Below are 19936 nucleotides of genomic sequence, written 5' to 3' on the forward strand. Positions count from 1 at the left end.
TCTATCAAGAAATTATCGGATTAGAAGCGTTAATCATAGGTTAACTATTGGAACTATTTCGATAAATGTTTTGAAAAGTAAAAGGACCCTTTCCCGTGGCATTTTGTGAAGAATCCAAATTAATGGTGAAAACGCAACCATTATCCGCCACATTGCTGTTGGTGAAATGCATGGCATACCAAAGGTTATGTAGCACAATTATATCGAAACACTCAAGGATGTTATTCTACCTGATGCTGAAGGGGGAAGTGTTCCTCATAGGAGTGTTCCTCCGGATAACGACTCAAAACATAGCAGCAAGCGAAAAAACAGGTGTGTTTCCTTGTGAATACGTCCAATGAGCCTATATGTTAATGAGTTTTCCCCTTTCTCGCTAGAAAACAAAAAAAATACAAAAATCCTACCACTGCATTCTCTACTGAAATTTGTGGGACACACCCACAAAGACAAAAACATACACAGGTTATGGAGGAGGATGTGATAAGATGCAATAAGGTTAAGGCTATAAGTGACACAGAGCCATAAAACGGCACTGCAGCAGTCTCACCCCGGAGGCGTAAATTACTGTAGAATACTGTTGATCCGAAATGCAAATGAGCTTGTGTTAGAAGCAAATTATGTGCAAGATTTGATTTTCAGTGCAATTGAGTATTTGCAGGGGATGCAAATGAGTCCAATGTAAATCATGTATGAATATGGAATTAGCCATTGGACCAATAGAAACAACATAAACGAAAACACGTTATTCATCTAATTCTTCATACTAAATATCCGCGCCATATTACCGTTTCATTCGAAGAGGTATTGGAATATACTTTTAAGAGAAAAGGATACTTTTCAATTACAGGTTTATCCACTAATCCAACCAATCAGCGAATGGTCACGATCCCAATTGGGATAGGCATCAGCGTTAGTTGATACTTATTCTAATGAAATCGAACGTTGAATGCCGCTCAAATTTTGGCAGAAGTAAAAGAACCGTGTAGCGAATATAATCTCACCAAGGCATTTCCATTCAAGCACCTTTCGAGAGCACCATATTTTGAAGGTCTGGCACATTCAACCTTTTGTTCTGTCAATACGAAAACCACTTTCGATGTTATTTTTTAATTGAAACAAGTTGAAGTCTAATGGAAACAATTTCAAATAATGATTAAGCATATTGAGTGAGTAATCTTCCACCATTTCAATCAATCGAACTGTAGACGATCATTACAGGGAGAAAATATTAGGCAACAAACCATTTAAATATTTACAGTAGGGCTTCATCGAACAAGAAAATGTTTACATATTAAACAAAAACCATTAACTCCAATCTCTTTTCATTATCCAAGAGAAGGCAAAAGGCAAAAAGGATAACCAAAACCACAGTAAAACACTTTGTACTCCGTAGTTTCTCATCTGTATTCATTCAGATTTCCACTTCCCAATCAAATTTAAAAGCCATCTTTGTTGCCCACCCAAATAGCAAACACAGAAGCTCTACCGTCAGCAACAGCAGCAGGACCCGTGTTTTGAACAAGAAAATCAAAACCGAAACGCCAATTTACACCGGGCTCAATAGAAATCCACGTTAGACCACAAACGGCAGGAAAACAAATTTTGGCGAACACTCCCACCCACCGCAGATGCCAAAAGAAGAGCAAAAGGACAAGAAACGGGATAGCATTCCGAGCGGGAGCCATTTCGTGTTTGTGTTTTTTTTTGTTTTGCCTTCCACCTCTTATCATTTATGGAAGCATGGCAGCATGGTAAAATAAACCAGCAGGTTATGGATCGTTGGGAAGGATGCCATTGTTCCAAGCAAACACTCCGCAGCTAATCCGATGACTGTCATTACCGAGAGGTATCACTGACTGTGTCTCGGCGGCAAAAAAAAAACAAAGGCGGAAAAGGTTTTAATCATTCTGTTATCATAGAAGATTAGAGAATTTCATGATGTGCGCAGTTTGTAGGCTCAACAAGTTTTGACGTGACGGAATGTTTACGTGGGCCAATTGTCTGGAGAGAAGAAATCCGTGAAAATGAGTCAATACCCTCTAAAACATAGGATCGTTCTCTGAATAATATTTTGCTTCAATAAACAGCAAAAATAAAAAATATGAACATTATCGAAGATGGGCTGCAACATGGTAGGACGGATGGAATTTCATCCTAAAAGTCTATGCTATCGAGAATTCTAAAAATATCAAACGCTTTTTGTATCCTGCATCACGCTACAAAAAATACATTTGTTACAGCCGTTTGTTTGAATATATTCTCAGGAGCTGTTGTAGGTGTAGGTGTTGTAATCACTAAGTGAAGTGAAAAAAATGCGTCACTCATCAACATGAACCTTATTTTCTTCGAATTCCCAGGGTTTACGGCAAAACGGCTGGATCTGCGCGAAGAAAATCAGGCTCACAATCCATTCTACTCCACAGTGACTGCACTGGACGAGATCGGCGTTTTGATTAATCATTTCGCAAATCGTTGAGGTGCCAACACTTGTACCTACTTGTGGGATTGTTTTCACTTTCCCCCATTATCTTTTGTACACCGGTTCGAAAAACGAGCGGAGTATATGAGGGGGAACAGGGGGTAAGACGGAAATTAGGATCATTTAGGGCTGCGAAAATGGTCATGTCAAATTTTGGATACCGACCATGTACATTTTGTTTATTGGCTCAAAAATATGACCTGTGCAAAGTTTCAGCTCAATCGAACATGATTTAGGGGTGTCTCAAAACGCTCAAAGTTTTGATTTTTTGATTCTCGAAAATTTTCCAAGGGGAGAGTAGAGGAAATTTGAAAATCATGAAAAGTCGAGGTCTGTTGTCATCTCGAAAAAAAAATTTGGCCGAAAATCGACCTTCTGGGACCTTAGCCTGAGTGACGAATGAAGGTATGGAAAAAATTATCGAATTTAAAGAACCGACCATGAACATTTTGTTTATTGGCCCGAAAAAATGACCTGTGCAAAATTTTAGCTGAACCGGACAAGATTTGGGTGCCTCAAAGCTCTCGAAGTTTTGATTTTTTGATCCTCGAAAATCTTCCAAGGGGAGATAAAGGAAATTTAGAAAATCGAAATTTTTTTTCGATGTCAAATGACTTAAGAATGCATAAAACTTCGAGATCGGTGTTACCTCGAAAAAAAATTTTTGGCCGAAAATCGTCCTTTTGGGACTTAGCCTAAGTGACCAAAAAAATCAAAACTTTGAGTGCTTTGAGGCACCCCTTAATCTTGTCCGAGATCTTTACCGTACATACCTAATATCGCTTCTCTGTTAACCCACAAACCGAAATATAACCATCAGCGAATTCAATTTTGCAATTAAACCACTCAAAATCATGAATCATGTTTGATTTTCGGTTTTTGTTTCACTATTCCACTTTTGATCAGTTTTCTGTTTCATAGTATGGTTTAAATATTATAGAATAGCAAGTAGAAGGGTTTCCCATCAACAGAAATTTGAAATTCATAATGCAACTATACAAATCAACGACTTGTCCATTATACCCCCACTGTCCGTCTTACCCGCGGTGCCCCTACGTTTACAAAATAATTTGAGAAGAATTAAAAAATATATAATAACATATCTTTTGCTTTAACGTCCCATCCGAAGAATACTTTATAATGTATTCAGCATAACCATAATTATCAAAGGAAAGTGATGTGAATCTAATCAAGAATTCAATTTGTTCTCCATTTGCCTCAATGAACTCGCCAGAAACAAAGGTTTTTGCATGTGATTTATCTGAAAAATGATCGTATCATTATTTACGCGAGATATGTCATAGAAAGCGAAAGGATTATTTTGATGTGGGACTACGTCTAACCGGAGTATATGAGGTGGAATGAAAACCTAATCACAGAACATGCAGGAAAAAATGAAAGATTCCGAATCCTTATAAATCGAACATTTTTTAATAGATCGGAAAGATGTTTGAATCAATTGATAGGAAATATTTAACACAATTGATAAAATGTTATTTTCCATGAATTGATTAACTGTAAAATGAAAGCGTTATCTAAACGCTCTAACTGCCAAGCATTGATTAGCCCGATTCTCGGTTTTCCCAACACAGACTTCAAAATCAATATACCCGTGGGAATCCGCTTTGCAAATACATGGGGTATTTTTGTTTCCTCCGAAATGTGTTTCCCTAAGATGGTTTTCAAAACAAAGATGCCTGGGGGAAACCGCATTGCAAATATATGCAAGCTGGGAGTACTTTTGTACTCGCTTGTCTTTGTGCAGACCGGAATATCTTTCCCTAAAACGTACTTCTGAACTGAGAAGCCTGGGAAATCGTCATTTCAGATACTAGGAGTGAATGAACGTTCGCGGTTCGAGAACATGAGATATGCAACAATTTCAGAGGGAAATGTAAAATGCAATGATCGTTTGACAATTCTTCTCTTCACATATTTTGGTAGTCCTAGGCATCATATCAAACTTAAAAAGACGGCCGTCAAATTTACTTGTAACGAAGAAAACAATCTCTTAAAATGCATGGATTGATCTTATATGACTGCTATGACTGCTCTCTGGACCTTTTTACCACATGAATAATCGAAATAAGCCACGATATAATTGTCATCTGTTAAAAAACAACCAGTTGAATGATTTCATGAGAATTTTGGCTCAAATTTTCATGCAACCGTGAATACTTTCAACACTGTTTTGTTTCTTCCATATACATTCCATATTGAATGCAAATAATTACGACACGATATTTTGCTTGCCAATACAGATACACTTCGCCTACTGCTCCACCTCTATATGTACCTCATTGGGTTGGCTCTATGTGCGCACTAACAACCCAATCCGACCAAATTATCGGCCGAAAAAAGTCTGCAGTTCGCGGTGGGTACAACTGAACGGTTCGTGTCGGTTGTATTTTGTTTCGCTCTTCTTCGGACTCCAAATACACGCAAGCTAAGCTGAACGAAGAGGAGAGCGCGCGAGTCGTATACCATAGAGACACTTAGATTTGTGGAAAAAATTACAGCTGCGATTTGTACGCAAACTGAGTGAAAAGAGCCGCTCGATTCAGTCTAGCGATGTATTGATAAACTGAGAGCAACCAAGAGAACATCATATCAGTTTAACAAAGATACAAGACAGGTAGGGGAGGTGGGGGTAAAACGGATATGTTAAGAAGAACTTCAATCATATCTTTGGAAACTCATGTTTCCCAAAATTTTGATGCAGTTTCTTGCAAATCAATATACTGTTTTTCTACCTAATTGGCCAAATATTTTACAAAAAAAGTGTTTTTCAATGTTTTTTTACTAAAATTAAAACAGACTGAAAAGTACATTTTTTTTTCGATGCGGGTATAATGGACATGTAGTGGGTGTAATGTGGACAGATTTATAATATATGAAGCGTAGAGGTTTATCGATCGCGAGAGGAATAATTTTATTCAACCAAGGTCTGAACTCATCACGAATGTCCGTTAAATGATGAAAAAATCGAATTTATCCACCCAGAAGTGATATCGTGCTTTTCATCAGTATAAACGGACAGACCCTCTACTATTTTGCTTTTGTTTTCAGTCAGTTTCTAAACAGTCCTCATCTCACTCCCACTGGCAACTGTCCGTTTTACCCCACCAGTACAATTATTTCAATAATTTAAATTTTTCCTCTCAAAAATGAATGAAATATAACCATCAGCGAATTGAATTTTGATATTAAACCACTCAAAATGCTTAATATCGAAGCAGCTAAAATTACATCCACACGCGGAATCATGTATGATTTGTTCCCCCTTTTCCACTTTTAATCAGTACTCATTGCCATAGGGTACCTTAAATATTATAGTATAACATGTAGAAGGTGTTCTCATTAACAGAAATCGGAAATTCAAAATGTAACTATACAAATCAACCACCTGCACATATTGTCCGTATTGCCCGCGATTTCCCTAATGAACGCAAAATCATCCTGGGCGAAGATTTTCAGCACGGCTATTACTTGTAGTTTTAGCCTTATTCACTTTGAAGGACAAACTAGAGATAACTTTCCTAAAGAGCAGAGAGTGATACCTCAACAGTAGCACTGACCCAAAGTACATATAAGTACTATTCTACGTACTTTGGCACTGACCAAAGCACCCAAAAACATGGAAGCACTCGGCTTTAACGATTGAAAGGAGTGATGAAACACACATATACTTACGTATTCCCACATATACACACACTCCATATCCAAAATCTCACATGGACTCACTCACAACAACTGAACATGGAAATTACGAATAGTTTTGTAGTTTTGGTACAGTTTGCAATGAAGTGTTCTTCAATTTACTCCAAGCTTTGATCGATCGGATAGCAAACGGCTGAACTATTCAATATGCAACATATATGGAGTTCAGGGGGTACAGCTATGCTACAAATTTACACGCTAGCATTAGAAGTTGGTGCAATGTGTGCAAAATTACACAGGGTATTATAAAACACTGTTTTTGGCACTTTATTTCCAATCCATGCATAAATTTTTTTTTTTTGTGAAAGCTATAAATTAGCTTTGTACAAAATTTATTTGGGTTTTACAAATTACCTTTTGATTTGCGGTATGATCATTATTTATTGGATATTTAATTCTTCAAAGACCAATAGGTAATTTTTCATTCGTGCAGAAATATCTCTGTATGGAAGAGTCCTACATGAACGTTCTAGCAATCAAATGAAAGCTGTTCTTAGAATAATCCGAAATTTGAAAGTTGAAGCTTCAAAATGATGTACATGTTGTCCATGTTATCCTAATATGGCCAAAAATCCTTGAAAAGGTCCCCAATGAGCAAGTTTTGACAAACCGTGAAGTTCGGTGTGTCGCATGAGGGGATTTGGTTATGATCATAAAGGTCACTTTGTCGAAGCTATCCGTTCAGTGAGGCCGGAAAAGCGCTCGCCGTACTTCCTTGAAAGAATACGAGAAATGTTAAGTGCTTTATCCAGACGCTGTTATGTCATTACCTTTGTCTGGGTCTCTTCTCATTGCTCAATTCCGGGTAATGAGAGGACTGACTCATTAGCAAAGGTAGGTGCGATTGAAGGCGACATTTATCAACGTCAAATCGCCTTCAATGAATTTTATTCTTTAGTCCGTAAAAATACCATCACTAACTGGCAATGCAAATGGAACGAAGATGAATTGGGCCGGTGGTTTCACTCGATTATCCCTAAGGTTAGCCTCAAACCGTGGTTCAAAAGTCGGGACTTTATTCGCACCTTCTCCCGACTCATGTCCAATCACTGTTCGTTAGATGCGCTACTCTTTCGTTTAAATCTTGCCAACAACAATCTCTGCGTCTGTGGTCAAGGTTATCACGACATCGAGCATGTTGTTTGGTCGTGCGAGGTGTATCTTGTCGCCAGATCGAATTTAGAAACTCCCTTCGGGCCCGAGGAAGACTGCCCAATGTGCCGGTGAGAGATGTGTTGGCTCGGTTAGACCTTGATTACATGACCCAAATATATGTTTTCCTTAACACTATCGATCTTCGTGTGTGATTGTCCCTATGTCCTTATACCCTCCTTTTCATCCATTGCGAGCGTTTGGCCCCCTTGGTATAAACAGTAAAATAAGTTGAAATGTAAATATACAATAGATATACAAATAGATTTAAGAATTGAGTGTGATCATCAACATTGTAACAATTTTCTTATATCCCATCCCTTTCCTGAAAGAATATGTCACTCTTCTAAAGTAATCGGTTTTCCACCTTACTAACCATAGTGTTAGGAAAATTGTATATGTATAGTTTGAAAAAATATATTTAAGAATTCGGCTCCTTTAAACTAATATAACTGAGCATGTAAAAATAAACGATTTAAAACCAAAAATAAAGATCACTTCCCTCGGAAACCTGATCCGAAACATACCCAGAATACGTCAATGAAGTCATACAGGCTTGAAATCTTCACAAATAAGCTGGTTTTGAAATATTATGAAACTCTATACTCCAAATGGTGGGTTTTGCATTGTTTTGGGTTCTGAAATCTATGGCAGCTGAACATGGTATGGAACATGATGGAACATGTTATGGTTGACATTGTCCAACATTTGTATTTTATGTAGAAAAATCTAACATGTCATCGGCAACAGATGGAGGCCAGTTTTCAACCTAACAGTTCTGAATTCATACCACCTACGAAATTGTGCAACTTGCTCGATGCTAATGCAGAATCCAACATAGCAATGTTTATTGCTTGAAAATTGTTACAGATTATTGATTTTCTCGAATGGATCCACTGAAACGAGCAGCTATCAATTATTCTCACAAAATTCAATGCAATCAGCCTAAACATGGAAATGCAATCACTGTTAATTTTGTACACGCTAGTGATATTCGTCCGCTCAAAACAGCCTCTCTCAAAGTTTGTATCGCTCAGAATTTCAGTGAATCAATAGAAACAAAAAAAAGTTTACTGAGCTCGATTGCCATTGGTGATCGAGTCAAGTAATTATGCTCGCTTAATTTATTCCCATTACATTTGATTGCTCAATTAATGTTTTTTAAAGTCACATAAATTACGGCGGGGATTGGGAATTAGGCTACTTTTTAGATTTAGGTTGAACCAAAAAAAGTAAGCCTACCCTGATTCCATGGCGGTATAAATTCATGTGTTCGATTCCATCCATAGGATGGAAAGTTTGTCACATGAACGAGACGCAGTTGAATGGATTACTACACACCAACTGTTGAATTTGTTTCTTCCTTACTGCATATGGATTTACCCATAAAAAGCCACCATCAATCATTGAACAGCTGAAATCGGAATAAATTTTGAAATTAGTTGAAGCTGACAAAAGCCATCAGCCGGTGCAAAATCGACCCGAAAACACACCAAATGACAAATACAGCGAATTATTTGTTTGCTTATTCCATTGCCTTCAATGAAAAGTTTTTGTTGCGTTTCTCATTTCGTCTCCCTTCCCTTGGGGAAGGAAAGTCGTTCATCGATTAATTCGGAAACCGAAAACACAAGTCGTTCGTGCTGATTAAATGGGACAAACGCATCAATCAAATGGACCGTAACATGAAGTGAATTTCGTAACGCACGCACTCTCACACACTAGCTGACAAATGTATCCGGAATCCCACCGAACCCAAACAATATTCTATTGACGAAGCACAAAACTTAGACTATTGTCTCATCTGTACGCAGTCGGAAGACAACCTCTAATTCCCATGATTGAATTTCTACTCTATTAACTCGCAATCAATTGAACATGTCAGCAGGAAGCGCCCGATCAATCAATGTAGAACCGCACCAAACAGCATACCAAACACAGAAGAACAAGAAAAAAATGGGAAAGGTTATCTCTTATCCATTACTTACCTATAATTGAGTGCGTTGCGTATGTTGTACTCGCGGAAGGAATCGTTCCGCATCGATTTCTCCAGCTCGAAACGATCCAGCTGAGCGATACGTTGGCGAACGCTGGTACACTCCTTCTTCTTGGGTTTATGCTTCCGAGACCTGGCAGGCGGTCTCTCACCGCTATCATAAACAATTTTAGAACTTTTCTCTTCTTCACTCGACACTTGCGCGCTAGGCAAGACATAAACATTTTCCTTCACACTTTCCGCATCACTCTTCGCGAACGGCTCCCCGTGTTGTTCACCCAAATTACCCACCACACTACCGTTGATGATGATTCCACTATCGGTGTCATTAGTGAGCAACGTAATCTCTACGGAACTCCCCAACAGCCCCTCGTTTCCGGCCACTTCGGTTGTATTATCACTTCCACTTCCCGGCTCCGTCCCGTTGGCATCGACCATTGCCGTCGCCGCCGCCTGGCGACGATACCGCATTGAAGAAGATTCGTAACCCCCGTGCTCATCCTCTCGGTCCTCCTCGCCGCTGCTGGTAATTCGTCGCAAATAGCGGACAATCATGTGCTCCAGCGTTGCCCTCATTGAACTTCGTTTGTCCTTCACGGCGCGAACATTGGCGGAACCGTTGGCCGGCTGGATGGACGCGGCAATCGATGGAATGTTCTCTTCGCGCTCGTTCTCGTGGTCATGATTCCGTCGCAATGTCTGCAGGAATCGCTGGCCAGCTTCCTTCTCCTGTAGCGTGAGCTTGTCGATCCGCTGCGAGGAAAATGTGTGGGTAATCCTGTTGGAGGATTAGAAAAAGAAATGGAATAAATTTCGCGTAAATATGCACTAGAAATAATATTTTGGGAACAGAACCAATGTAAATAATCGGATCAAGAAATGTATGTTGCTTTCTGCTGCTCAAACAGATTATATATATTTTTTGTCTAACGAATATACCAATTTAAAAAAAAAAGATTTATGATTGTAATACATTTTAATATACGATATAACCTTTCTGAACTTCAATACAGTTGTTTCTGAGATCTTCCTATTTCAATAGTGTTAATTCAAAGCGAATTTAATGACAATTTAATGAAAAATGACTGCATTGGAATAAGATATTTGCCAACTACATTTTGTTGTAGTCAAATTTAAATTTGACTACAACTTAGGATACAGTAAAAATCCGATTGAAATAGAGATTTAACATGAAAAAGTCCATACATACCTATAATGATGGTATTTAATTTTTTATGAGTGAAAATTTTCAAAATGTCATTAAAATACGTTGAGAGTGTAGTGTCACAGTCAGAGATGCCAACCTTCTTGATTTTTCACGGTTTCCAGGACTTGATGGCACGTTCCCTGATATCCTAACAAACACTCAATTCTACCTGATTTTTTAGAAATGATCCTAATTTCTCCTGATTTTTGCATTTTTGCTTTATAAAAATATAAATTATCCGTAATAAATATATGAAGTCTTCCTGACTTGAAATGAGAAAAAGAGCCTACACAAAGAATCTCTCAGACCCGTATTTGTATAATGTTCCATCATGCTTTCGTTAATTATCTATCTATTCAGCAATTTACGTTCACGACACATTGTCGGAATTTCTTAAAGTTTTAAATTGTCGTGAAAGAAAGATACTCTATCAGGCTGCCAAACCCAAAGGCAGTTTAAAATAGTTATATTTTGGATGAAAATAATTACCTGATGTTTTAGAATGCTTAAAACACGAAGTCCTTGCTCTTACTTAACCATTTTTCTATAAAGTTTATGATATTTCCACAAAAACTCTACCGGTTCTACCGGAGGGCCTGCTTCATAATCGCCCAATATTTCTCTATTGGGCGAAGCTCCGGCGCGTTGGGCGGGTTCATTTCCTTTGGCACGAAGGTGACCCCGTTAGGGGGTCTCCGTAGCCACATTGGTTGCGCGTTCGCTTAGTAAGCGATCGATCGTGAGTTCAAAACTCAGGGCCCTCATTGACCATCTTTGTGTTGTTACAGAATAGCTACGTCCACGCAACAATCATCAGCGATGGAGATCGATCCACGGTCGAAATAAGATCGATTCATCCATACAACTGCTCTGCTCTGCCAGACACATCGGGCTACTGTTCTATAAATAACTCAACAATGATCAAACAACTGTCTCCGCTGTCCGGCGGTCCAACTGGATAATGGAAGAACAGAAAGAATACCCTTACGCCTAAATGGCTACTGTGTGAATGTACCATATGTAATGGTACAGAAGGAATACTGGCGAATGGCAACTGTGTAATGTGCTAATTATAGATATGATAACCATGTGACATGTACACGATTAAAATTCGGCTCTGTTACAGCTAAAAAATGCTAATGAGCCTTAAATAAATAAATGGGATAAAAAAAAGGTGACCCCGTTGACTTCGTACCACTCCAACACGTCCTTTGAATAGTGGCACGAAGCGAGATCCGGCCAGAAGATGGTCGGGCCCTCGTGCTGCTTCTATAGTGGTAGTAAGCGCTTCTGTAGGCACTCCTTAAGGTAAACCTGCCCGTTTACCGTGCCGTTCATCACGAAGGGGGCGCTCCGCTTTCCGCAAGAGCAGATCGCTTGCCACACCATGTACTTTTTGGCAAACATGGATAGTTTCTGCTTGCGAATCTCCTCCGGTACGCTGAATTTGTCCTCTGCGGAGAAAAACAACAGGCCCGGCAGCTGACGAAAGTCCGCTTTGACGTAGGTTTCGTCGTCCATTACCAGGCAATGCGGCTTCGTCAGCATTTCGGTGTACAGCTTCCGGGCTCGCGTCTTCCCCACCATGTTTTGCCTTTCGTCGCGGTTAGGAGCCTTCTGAACCTTGTATGTACGCAGGCCCTCCCACTGCTCGGTCCGCTGGACGAATGAACTTGACAAATTCAGCTTATTGGCGACATCCCGGACCGAACTTCTCGGATCACGTCTAAACTGCTTAACTACGCGCTTGTGATCGTTTTCACTGACGGAGCATCCATTTTTGCCGTTCTTCACCTTCCGGTCGATGGTTAGGTTCTCGAAGTATCGTTTTAGTACTCTGCTGACCGTGGATTGGACGATTCCCAGCATCTTACCGATGTTCCGATGTGACAACTCCGGATTCTCGAAATGAGTGCGCAGGATTAATTCACGACGCTCTTTTTCGTTCGACGACATTTTTCCAAATTTACGAAAAATTGACAGTGAAGCATGGCCAACGTGATCTATACACTCTTATCTGATTATAAGCCAAAGCTGAAGATATAATTCCTAAAAATTAAATTTCTACAGCGTTTTTTCCGTGATGCAATTTGATGTGACACACCCTTTAAGCTGTTGAATTATCCCTTAAAATGTCCTTAAAATATTTGAAAAACGTCTGAACATCGACAAGAAACACGAAAGTAGCCGCAAATCACAGACAGTTATTTTAAAACTCATTCTAAAGTGGTAGCTCTTTTCAAACGAAACTCGAAGCTATCATATAGATATGCGACGTAGATGATAGAAGTTTCACAACCCTTAACCGAAGTAAAATCTGGAGACAGAGAAGCTCTCAAGTACGTTTTGTGAGAATTGATTGACGAAAAACGATTGCGCCATCATGGATGAGGCGCAAATCCGTTTCGGACAAGAATTTTATACATCGTTTGATCGGCGGGGTGCCCCGAAAGAGTACAAAATAAAAAAAAGTCTAGTTCCACGAAAAAGTTTCTAGATTCACAAGCAAGGAGGTTGAAGCAAAAAAGTGCGCACAAAAAAAAATCCACCACCATTTGAGATCAAAGTATTCCAATATTAAAAGTTTTTTCAAACTTTTCGGTGTTCCAGTCAATGCTACGTAAAAGTAGATAGGTTATAGACAATTTTTTTATTTCAGTATCATTGATTTATTTTTTAGAATACCAAAAAATCACTCTTATTCCTAAACAGTTACTTTAAGGGTATGACATGAAAAAAATCCACTTCAAGGTTTATTTAAAAGATAATATTAAAAACAAATAATAAATAGTCAATAACTGCTGTTTTCTGAGGCTTAGAAATGGAATATCCAGGAGGCAAAAATCAACATTCTCGACACTTGCTCTTCTTTGCATCGACCGGTTGGATTTATATTTATTTGGAAGAATAGTGATACATAATTTGTAAGATGATGAAACATATATATGTGTTGTTATATAAAAATTATATTTCATTATTCTCCTTCACGTGATATTTTTGGAAACAGTCCTCAACATGCAATCCTGGGTTTCGACTACATGTATCATAATCGATTTGGCGTTTTCCGTCGTATTTCTTTCTGTTTGTACATACAGAGCATTACTTGTTATTTACATTCAAGACATGGAGTTGTCCATTAAGCCTTTCTTCTGGAAAAAGTATGAACATTGTCGAATAAAGCATAATATTCTATAGTTCTTTGCCGTGATGACTGAGAGTAGACAAACGACTGAAATAGTAAATAAGCTTTGGTGGCTAAGAGCAGACAAACGACCGCAAAGAGTTAAAAGCCTTTAAACTACAAAATTCATTCGTCTCTAATCTGCAAAGACGATTTCTCCAGGCTTCTCGATTTTGTAGTCCGTGTTTTAGGAAACGCATTCTGATCTGTATACACGAATTCGGATAGAAAAGTACCCGCCGCTTGCATGTATCTGCAATGACGTCCTACGTCAAAACTATCTCCAAACCCCAATGAAGCACTGACCGAATAATTCGCTTACATGTCAGAGCTATCATCAACAGCCACCTCATCTATGACCTCTAACCGACGTGCCTGGCCAGAGTTAGCTCCTCAAAACACTATCGCCGACTTGCAACAACTCTCTGCGATTTATCTCTGAGCTACTCCCATCCGCGCCTACAGTCTACCTTCCTTCCTTCCTTCGAAACTTTCATCAACTCAGCGATAGCATTCAAAGCGGGGGGCTTTCTCGCTAAAATCAGCGGAAGAGAGGAGACGCACCTGACTGTCCTAACCAACCCTACCCTAACCCTACAGCAGGTGCCACACTCTAACATCCAACCGATAGCTAGATAACTCTGGTTCGGAACAAATGACTGGAAGTTGCCACCTGTCCAAGTGAATAACGCTATCAAGAACAACTTTTGAGCTTGGCGAGTTCCGTTAGCCTCGATTAAACCTTTGTCGAACTGATCTCGGGGATATACCACAACTATGCGATTCGTTACACGGACGGTTCCAAAATGACGCTTGGAGTTGATTTTGGGGTAAACCCTCGCGATAATCCCTTCATTTCATTTCAATCCCTTCAACAAGAAATTTGCAGGCGACCACAATTCCGTCAACCAGTCTTCCATGTTTCACAAAAAACACTGCGTCCGGAATAAACATGTCTTCTTCTTCTTCAATGGCACTAACGTTCCTAGAGGAACTTCGCCGTCTCAATGAAGTATTACTTGCGTCATTTTTATTAGTACTTAGTTGAGATTTCTATGCCAAATAACACGCCTTGAATGCATTCTGAGTGGCAAGCTCTAGAATACGCGTGATCACAGTGCAAGTCGGAGGAAATTTCTTTGACGAAAAATTCCCCCGACCAGAACGGGAATCGAACCCGAACACCCGGCATGTTAGTTATGACGTTAACCACTCGGCCACTGGAATAAACATGTCCACGCTGCTGTTCACAGTTTTGTGTTTGAGTACAAACATGATTTTTTTGTACCTATGTTAGAAAATGTGACATGTTTGTATTCGTGGTATGTTTGGACATACGATGTTTAATCCCAATGTTTCACATGATATTCGAACATGGTGTACAGTTTCTCTTGCATTTTCACCCCAAGCACCGGCAGTGCGTAGAGTAGAAGAAGCGAATCGGACACCACACCACCACCACTCAACGCGTGTTGTGTTGGTATGTTGACATGGAAAAAATGCTTTCCTTTCATGACAATGGGTGCTTCATCAAAAATATTGGGCAAATAAAATAAACCTCTTTTTCTGTTCTGAACAAAATAAACATCGATTGATATGAGAGTTTTTCACATTTGATATCATTATTTAGTGCACGCATCAATTTATATATTGAATTCATGTAACATTCGCTATTATTAGCTATTTGAACAAGTACTAAAATTGAATTATTCAGCAGTGACACGTTAGGCGTGACGCTAACCACTCGACCACGGGAGCAACAATTTTGGCTGGATCTTTGAATACAAATGGCCAATACTGCTTGTTCGCGACGATCGCGATCCGAGCTATAAAACGAGCGCAGAAGAGGAGAAGAAAGGATGATGCAATCGCATGCACATGTAGCATGCATATGTAGTGCAGTGTAAGTGTAGCTTTTAGTTTTTTTCCTTCATTCAGTTTGTGATAACATCGAGAAATTAATGGTGTGTTTTAGCCACTGAAATTTCTCTGCTGGTTTTGCTGTGTGCCGCTGAAGGTTGCATCTAAAACTAATTTTTGGGTATTTATTTTTTTGGTCAGCATTTGTACGACGTCGCTCGCTATGCAGTCGGCTCCCCAGACTTTAATTGCCAACATGCACGCAAAAAAAATAGAAAGCTTTTTTCTATTCAGAGAATGTTTTCTTTGAACGAAACCAAGGATTATTTAATCAGACTTGCAAAATGTGCATGAACGATCTATAAACTTTTACTTAGTCGCGGCAATACATACACACACTCTTTACAGATACACGGGCCGAAGGTTGTGCAGTCCACTGATGATTCAACAAGAGCCAAAGGTTGTACCGCTCGTGACAACTCTACACGAGCTGATGATTGCGCCGGCTAGTGATCATTCTATCCTGGATTCCTCGAGTCGAAAAAGACGCACCACGCTAGATATGGGGTGCAGACTAGGAGGTCGTTGCTGATTAACAGTCAGCTGCGTCCCAATAGGAAGTATCCCATGTCGGGCACACGTACAGAGCACTGAAGACTGCAACATCCCAATTATGAGAACACTTGTAATACTAACCTCGAGCCAACCGCGAGTAATCGGTTACATATTACTAACATAGTTGTAAGCAAACATTGTCAAAATATTGAACTCCCGGCCCCGTTAGGCTGACGCCATATGAGCCTTAATAAAAATATATATATTGGTGCATGAACTTATAGCCTCTTAGTTCGTGCAATGCGAACTAAATTTCAAGTTCGTTTCTGTGAAAAAGTATTCTACGAAGAAATGTTTTGGGATGAATAGTTTCTTTCCGTGTATGAAAAGAAACGAAACGAAAGCAATGAATACTGCGACATCGGGTGATATGTTTGTACATGATGTTCTTGAATTATAAACATCGTGTTTGTTTTCACATGTCTATGTTTGTGTATCATTGTTCATGTTTGGGATAGACATTCAACACTAGCGAAAATCATGTTCGAATTCAAACAAAAACATGGAATTTTCACATCGCGTGAACATGTGTAAGTGTTTTTCGGAAGACTGCCGTCAACCAAATGTGAATGCGTATAATGATAATTATGTACACGGCAAGTACCATCGATGCATCTATGGACGTCAATTCATTAGGGAGTATCGATGGCCTGAAACGGTCCTCATGCGGGTTGTTAGACAAGGTGACATAGGGCAGTGAAGCGGTTTTGAACTGCGCTAACGTTCTCTTCGCTGTGATACAGATTTCAGAGGTCGAGCAGTGATTAATATGTTAGGCCACTTTGATCTAAATACTTCGAACGCTTGAACGCTACACTTTTTGGGGGGAAAAGTGGTCACACGCACATATTACGCTAGAAGAGATAGATTTATGCGTGTTTTATTGGTAAAATTTGTTTAAATCATTATTCAAATAGTAGGTACAAGTATGAAACGAGCTAGTCATATTCACCTAGAATCGTAATTTAAATATTCTCATATAGGGTTGGGGGAAAAGAAATGTCGTATTTCTGATCAAAATTTGACGCTTTATTCAACATACTTAAAGTTATCCAATTTAAGTCAAATATGCGCCGTTTTGTTCGCAAACTTGTTGCCGTTTAAAAGACAACTTCATTATCCCCCCTCCTTATTTGAAAAAAAAAACTCAGACAGCCAGTTTTCGCAAGCCTCTTTTGAGGTCAACTTAGTATCACAAAGAGCGTTTTGCATGGACCGGAAGAGATGATAATCACTTGGAGCCAGGTCCGGACTATACGGTGGTGCAATAGGACATCCCATCCGAGCTCCCGTAGCTTCTGGCGGGTCATCAAAGATGTGTGAGGCCGAGCGTTGTCCTGTTGGAAAACAACACCATTCCTATTGATCATTTCTGGCCGCTTCTGGTCAATCGCCTGCTTCAAACGGTCAAACTGCTCACAGTAGAGAACCGAGTTGAGGGTCTGGCCATAGTTGAGCAGCTCATAGTGGAGTGGATGATTCCCTTCCAATCCCACCAAACATACAGCAAAACCTTCCTGGCCGTCAATCCGGGATTGGCGATGGTTTGGGCCGGCTCACCGCGCTTCGACCACGACTTTTTTCGCTTTAGATTGTCGTACGTGATCCACTCTTCATCACCAGTCACCATCTTCTTCAAAAATGGGTCGAGTTCGTTCCGTTTCAGCAGTGCATCGCAGGCGTTGATTCGGTCCAAAAGATTTTTCCATACATCCACCTTTTTTCGGAATCCATTCTTCTGCAAATCGTTCCAAACGGTTTTATGGTCTATACCCAGTTCCTGGCCAATCGAGCGTGTGCTCACTGCCGGTCTACTTGGATGATTTCAACGATTTTATCGGTTTCCACGACGTTTGGCCTACCAGTACGGGGTGTATCTTCGACAGCCACTACACCAGAACGAAATCGATCAAACCAACGCTGTGCTGTGCGAATCGTTACAGTATCGGGTCCATAAACTACACGAATTTTTTCGACCTCCTTCGTTGCAGTATTACCTCTCAGGTAGTAAAAACGCAAAATATGGCGAATTTCTTGCTTGGTGGACTCCATCTTTGACGCGCTATAACTTGATACTGAAAAGGCCAATCAGAACACTGTCAAAACGACACTTGTAACACAGATTGTCGTCTTTAAATAGTCGTATAGTATGACCCGATGCGATAAGTACAACACAAGATACGTTTAAGTGTTGCCATATATTGACAATATACGACATTTCTTTTTCCCCAACCCGATACGTACAAAAACGTAGTAAGAAACCCATAATGTTTTTCAAAATGAGGCTCGGTTTGGGTTGGGGTGGAATATTTTCCCTGGGCCAAAGCCACAAAAGGGACCCCTTTAGGAGCAGAAAGTGATAAGGTATATCAGCTTTTGAAAACAGAACAGATGACTATCAATACAGTGTCAATAGTCAATAGTTGTACTACCAAATAAGCAGGTGACCACTTTACCCCACGTGACCACATTACCTCCATTACCCCTATGTTGTATAGCCAGGATCAACAATGGAAGTGGCTTCTTTCCAATTATCCTGCAGTCATCTTGAAATATCGCTCCGCCAGAGCGAGATGTCGATACACTAGACAAGACGAACAAAACGCGATTCCGGAAGCGCGTCGACTGCATGGTGATGAACGACGCCACCTGCGTCAAGATAGACCTAAAACAGGCAGGCCCAGGCATCCCAATAGTACAGTCTTCTCGCTACAGTCGGTACGAAATTGAATCGAAACGAAATACATATAAAACAGTAATCGTGTACAGTACAAAGCGGTAACCATATATGTCGCAAGACATCTTTATAGTGCGCCTGTCGTTAATCTGTCTGGATCTGTGTGATCGATCGGAAGGCTGTCGTAAGAAGAAGTAGATACTTAGTTAAAGTTTACTAAAAATTATAATCTTACATGTTATGTATCACTGCTCTTTCAAGGGAAATTATTCCCATTAGTACGACTTCCACGTCAACATTTAATACGACCGCCAAGGGTTAAATTTAAGAAAATATTAGGCTTCAGCACGGTGTATCTTTCTGCTTTTGTAGACATTTTGTGTATTTTGTGTTTTGTGTAAAGTATCACCTTTTAACATAATATATGATAAACTAAAGTATCACCCTCAATAGCCATGAAAAGGAAAATTTTCAAAGCTTTTGCCTGAGAATAGAATATAATAAAAATCTATCTTTAAGAAAGAAATATTTCAGGAAAAAATACGTAAAATATAACCTTTATTCTCAGAACCATTTTGACCTCAAAACTCATTTTGCGAAGATAATTATTCCAACGAGATCCTGATGGGGATCAATTAAAACTTGGCCGCAAAGCAAGAAACGTGCGGCTGAACAGCCACAACCTTCTCTCTGCTCTAATGAAGCACTTTTGAACAACTGGAAAAACTCATAAGACAAACAAGACGACCTTGGTTCGTTTCAAGCCAGATACAACTCTATCATAAATATCCACCCGCATACTCGCAAACTAGACAAGCGCAAGTCAAAACAATAAAACGTCCCGTTAATTATCCTTGCAAGGACTAGTTCAAACCGGAAACACCATCAACGGGAACTTGCGCTAGACGGTAGCAAGATAACGGTAGCAAAATTAAGACAGCAAAGATGTTGGTTGGTGGAAACTTTCCTTGTTACGCAAAGTTTCGCGATATTTCACCGAGATATACTCTGCAAGCTTGAGAGCAGACAATTTAACCATTGCGGGTGTC

The 19936-nt window shown here is 39.7% G+C and overlaps 1 protein-coding gene across 2 annotated transcripts in view; it reads right to left on the reverse strand.

Moving 5' to 3' along the window:
* The window catches only part of LOC129779793 (uncharacterized), a 375110-nt gene that overhangs the window by 306803 nt on the left and 48371 nt on the right, over positions 1–19936 (reverse strand). For both annotated transcript variants that reach the window (XM_055787497.1, XM_055787495.1), the window contains exon 3: positions 9340–10125. In XM_055787497.1, the coding sequence (XP_055643472.1) occupies positions 9340–10125 (786 nt within the window). The remainder of the gene's footprint in view (positions 1–9339; positions 10126–19936) is intronic.

The sequence above is a fragment of the Toxorhynchites rutilus genome, chromosome 3, assembly GCF_029784135.1.
Source record: "Toxorhynchites rutilus septentrionalis strain SRP chromosome 3, ASM2978413v1, whole genome shotgun sequence".
In the NCBI taxonomy this organism is placed as follows: Eukaryota; Metazoa; Arthropoda; class Insecta; order Diptera; family Culicidae; genus Toxorhynchites; species Toxorhynchites rutilus.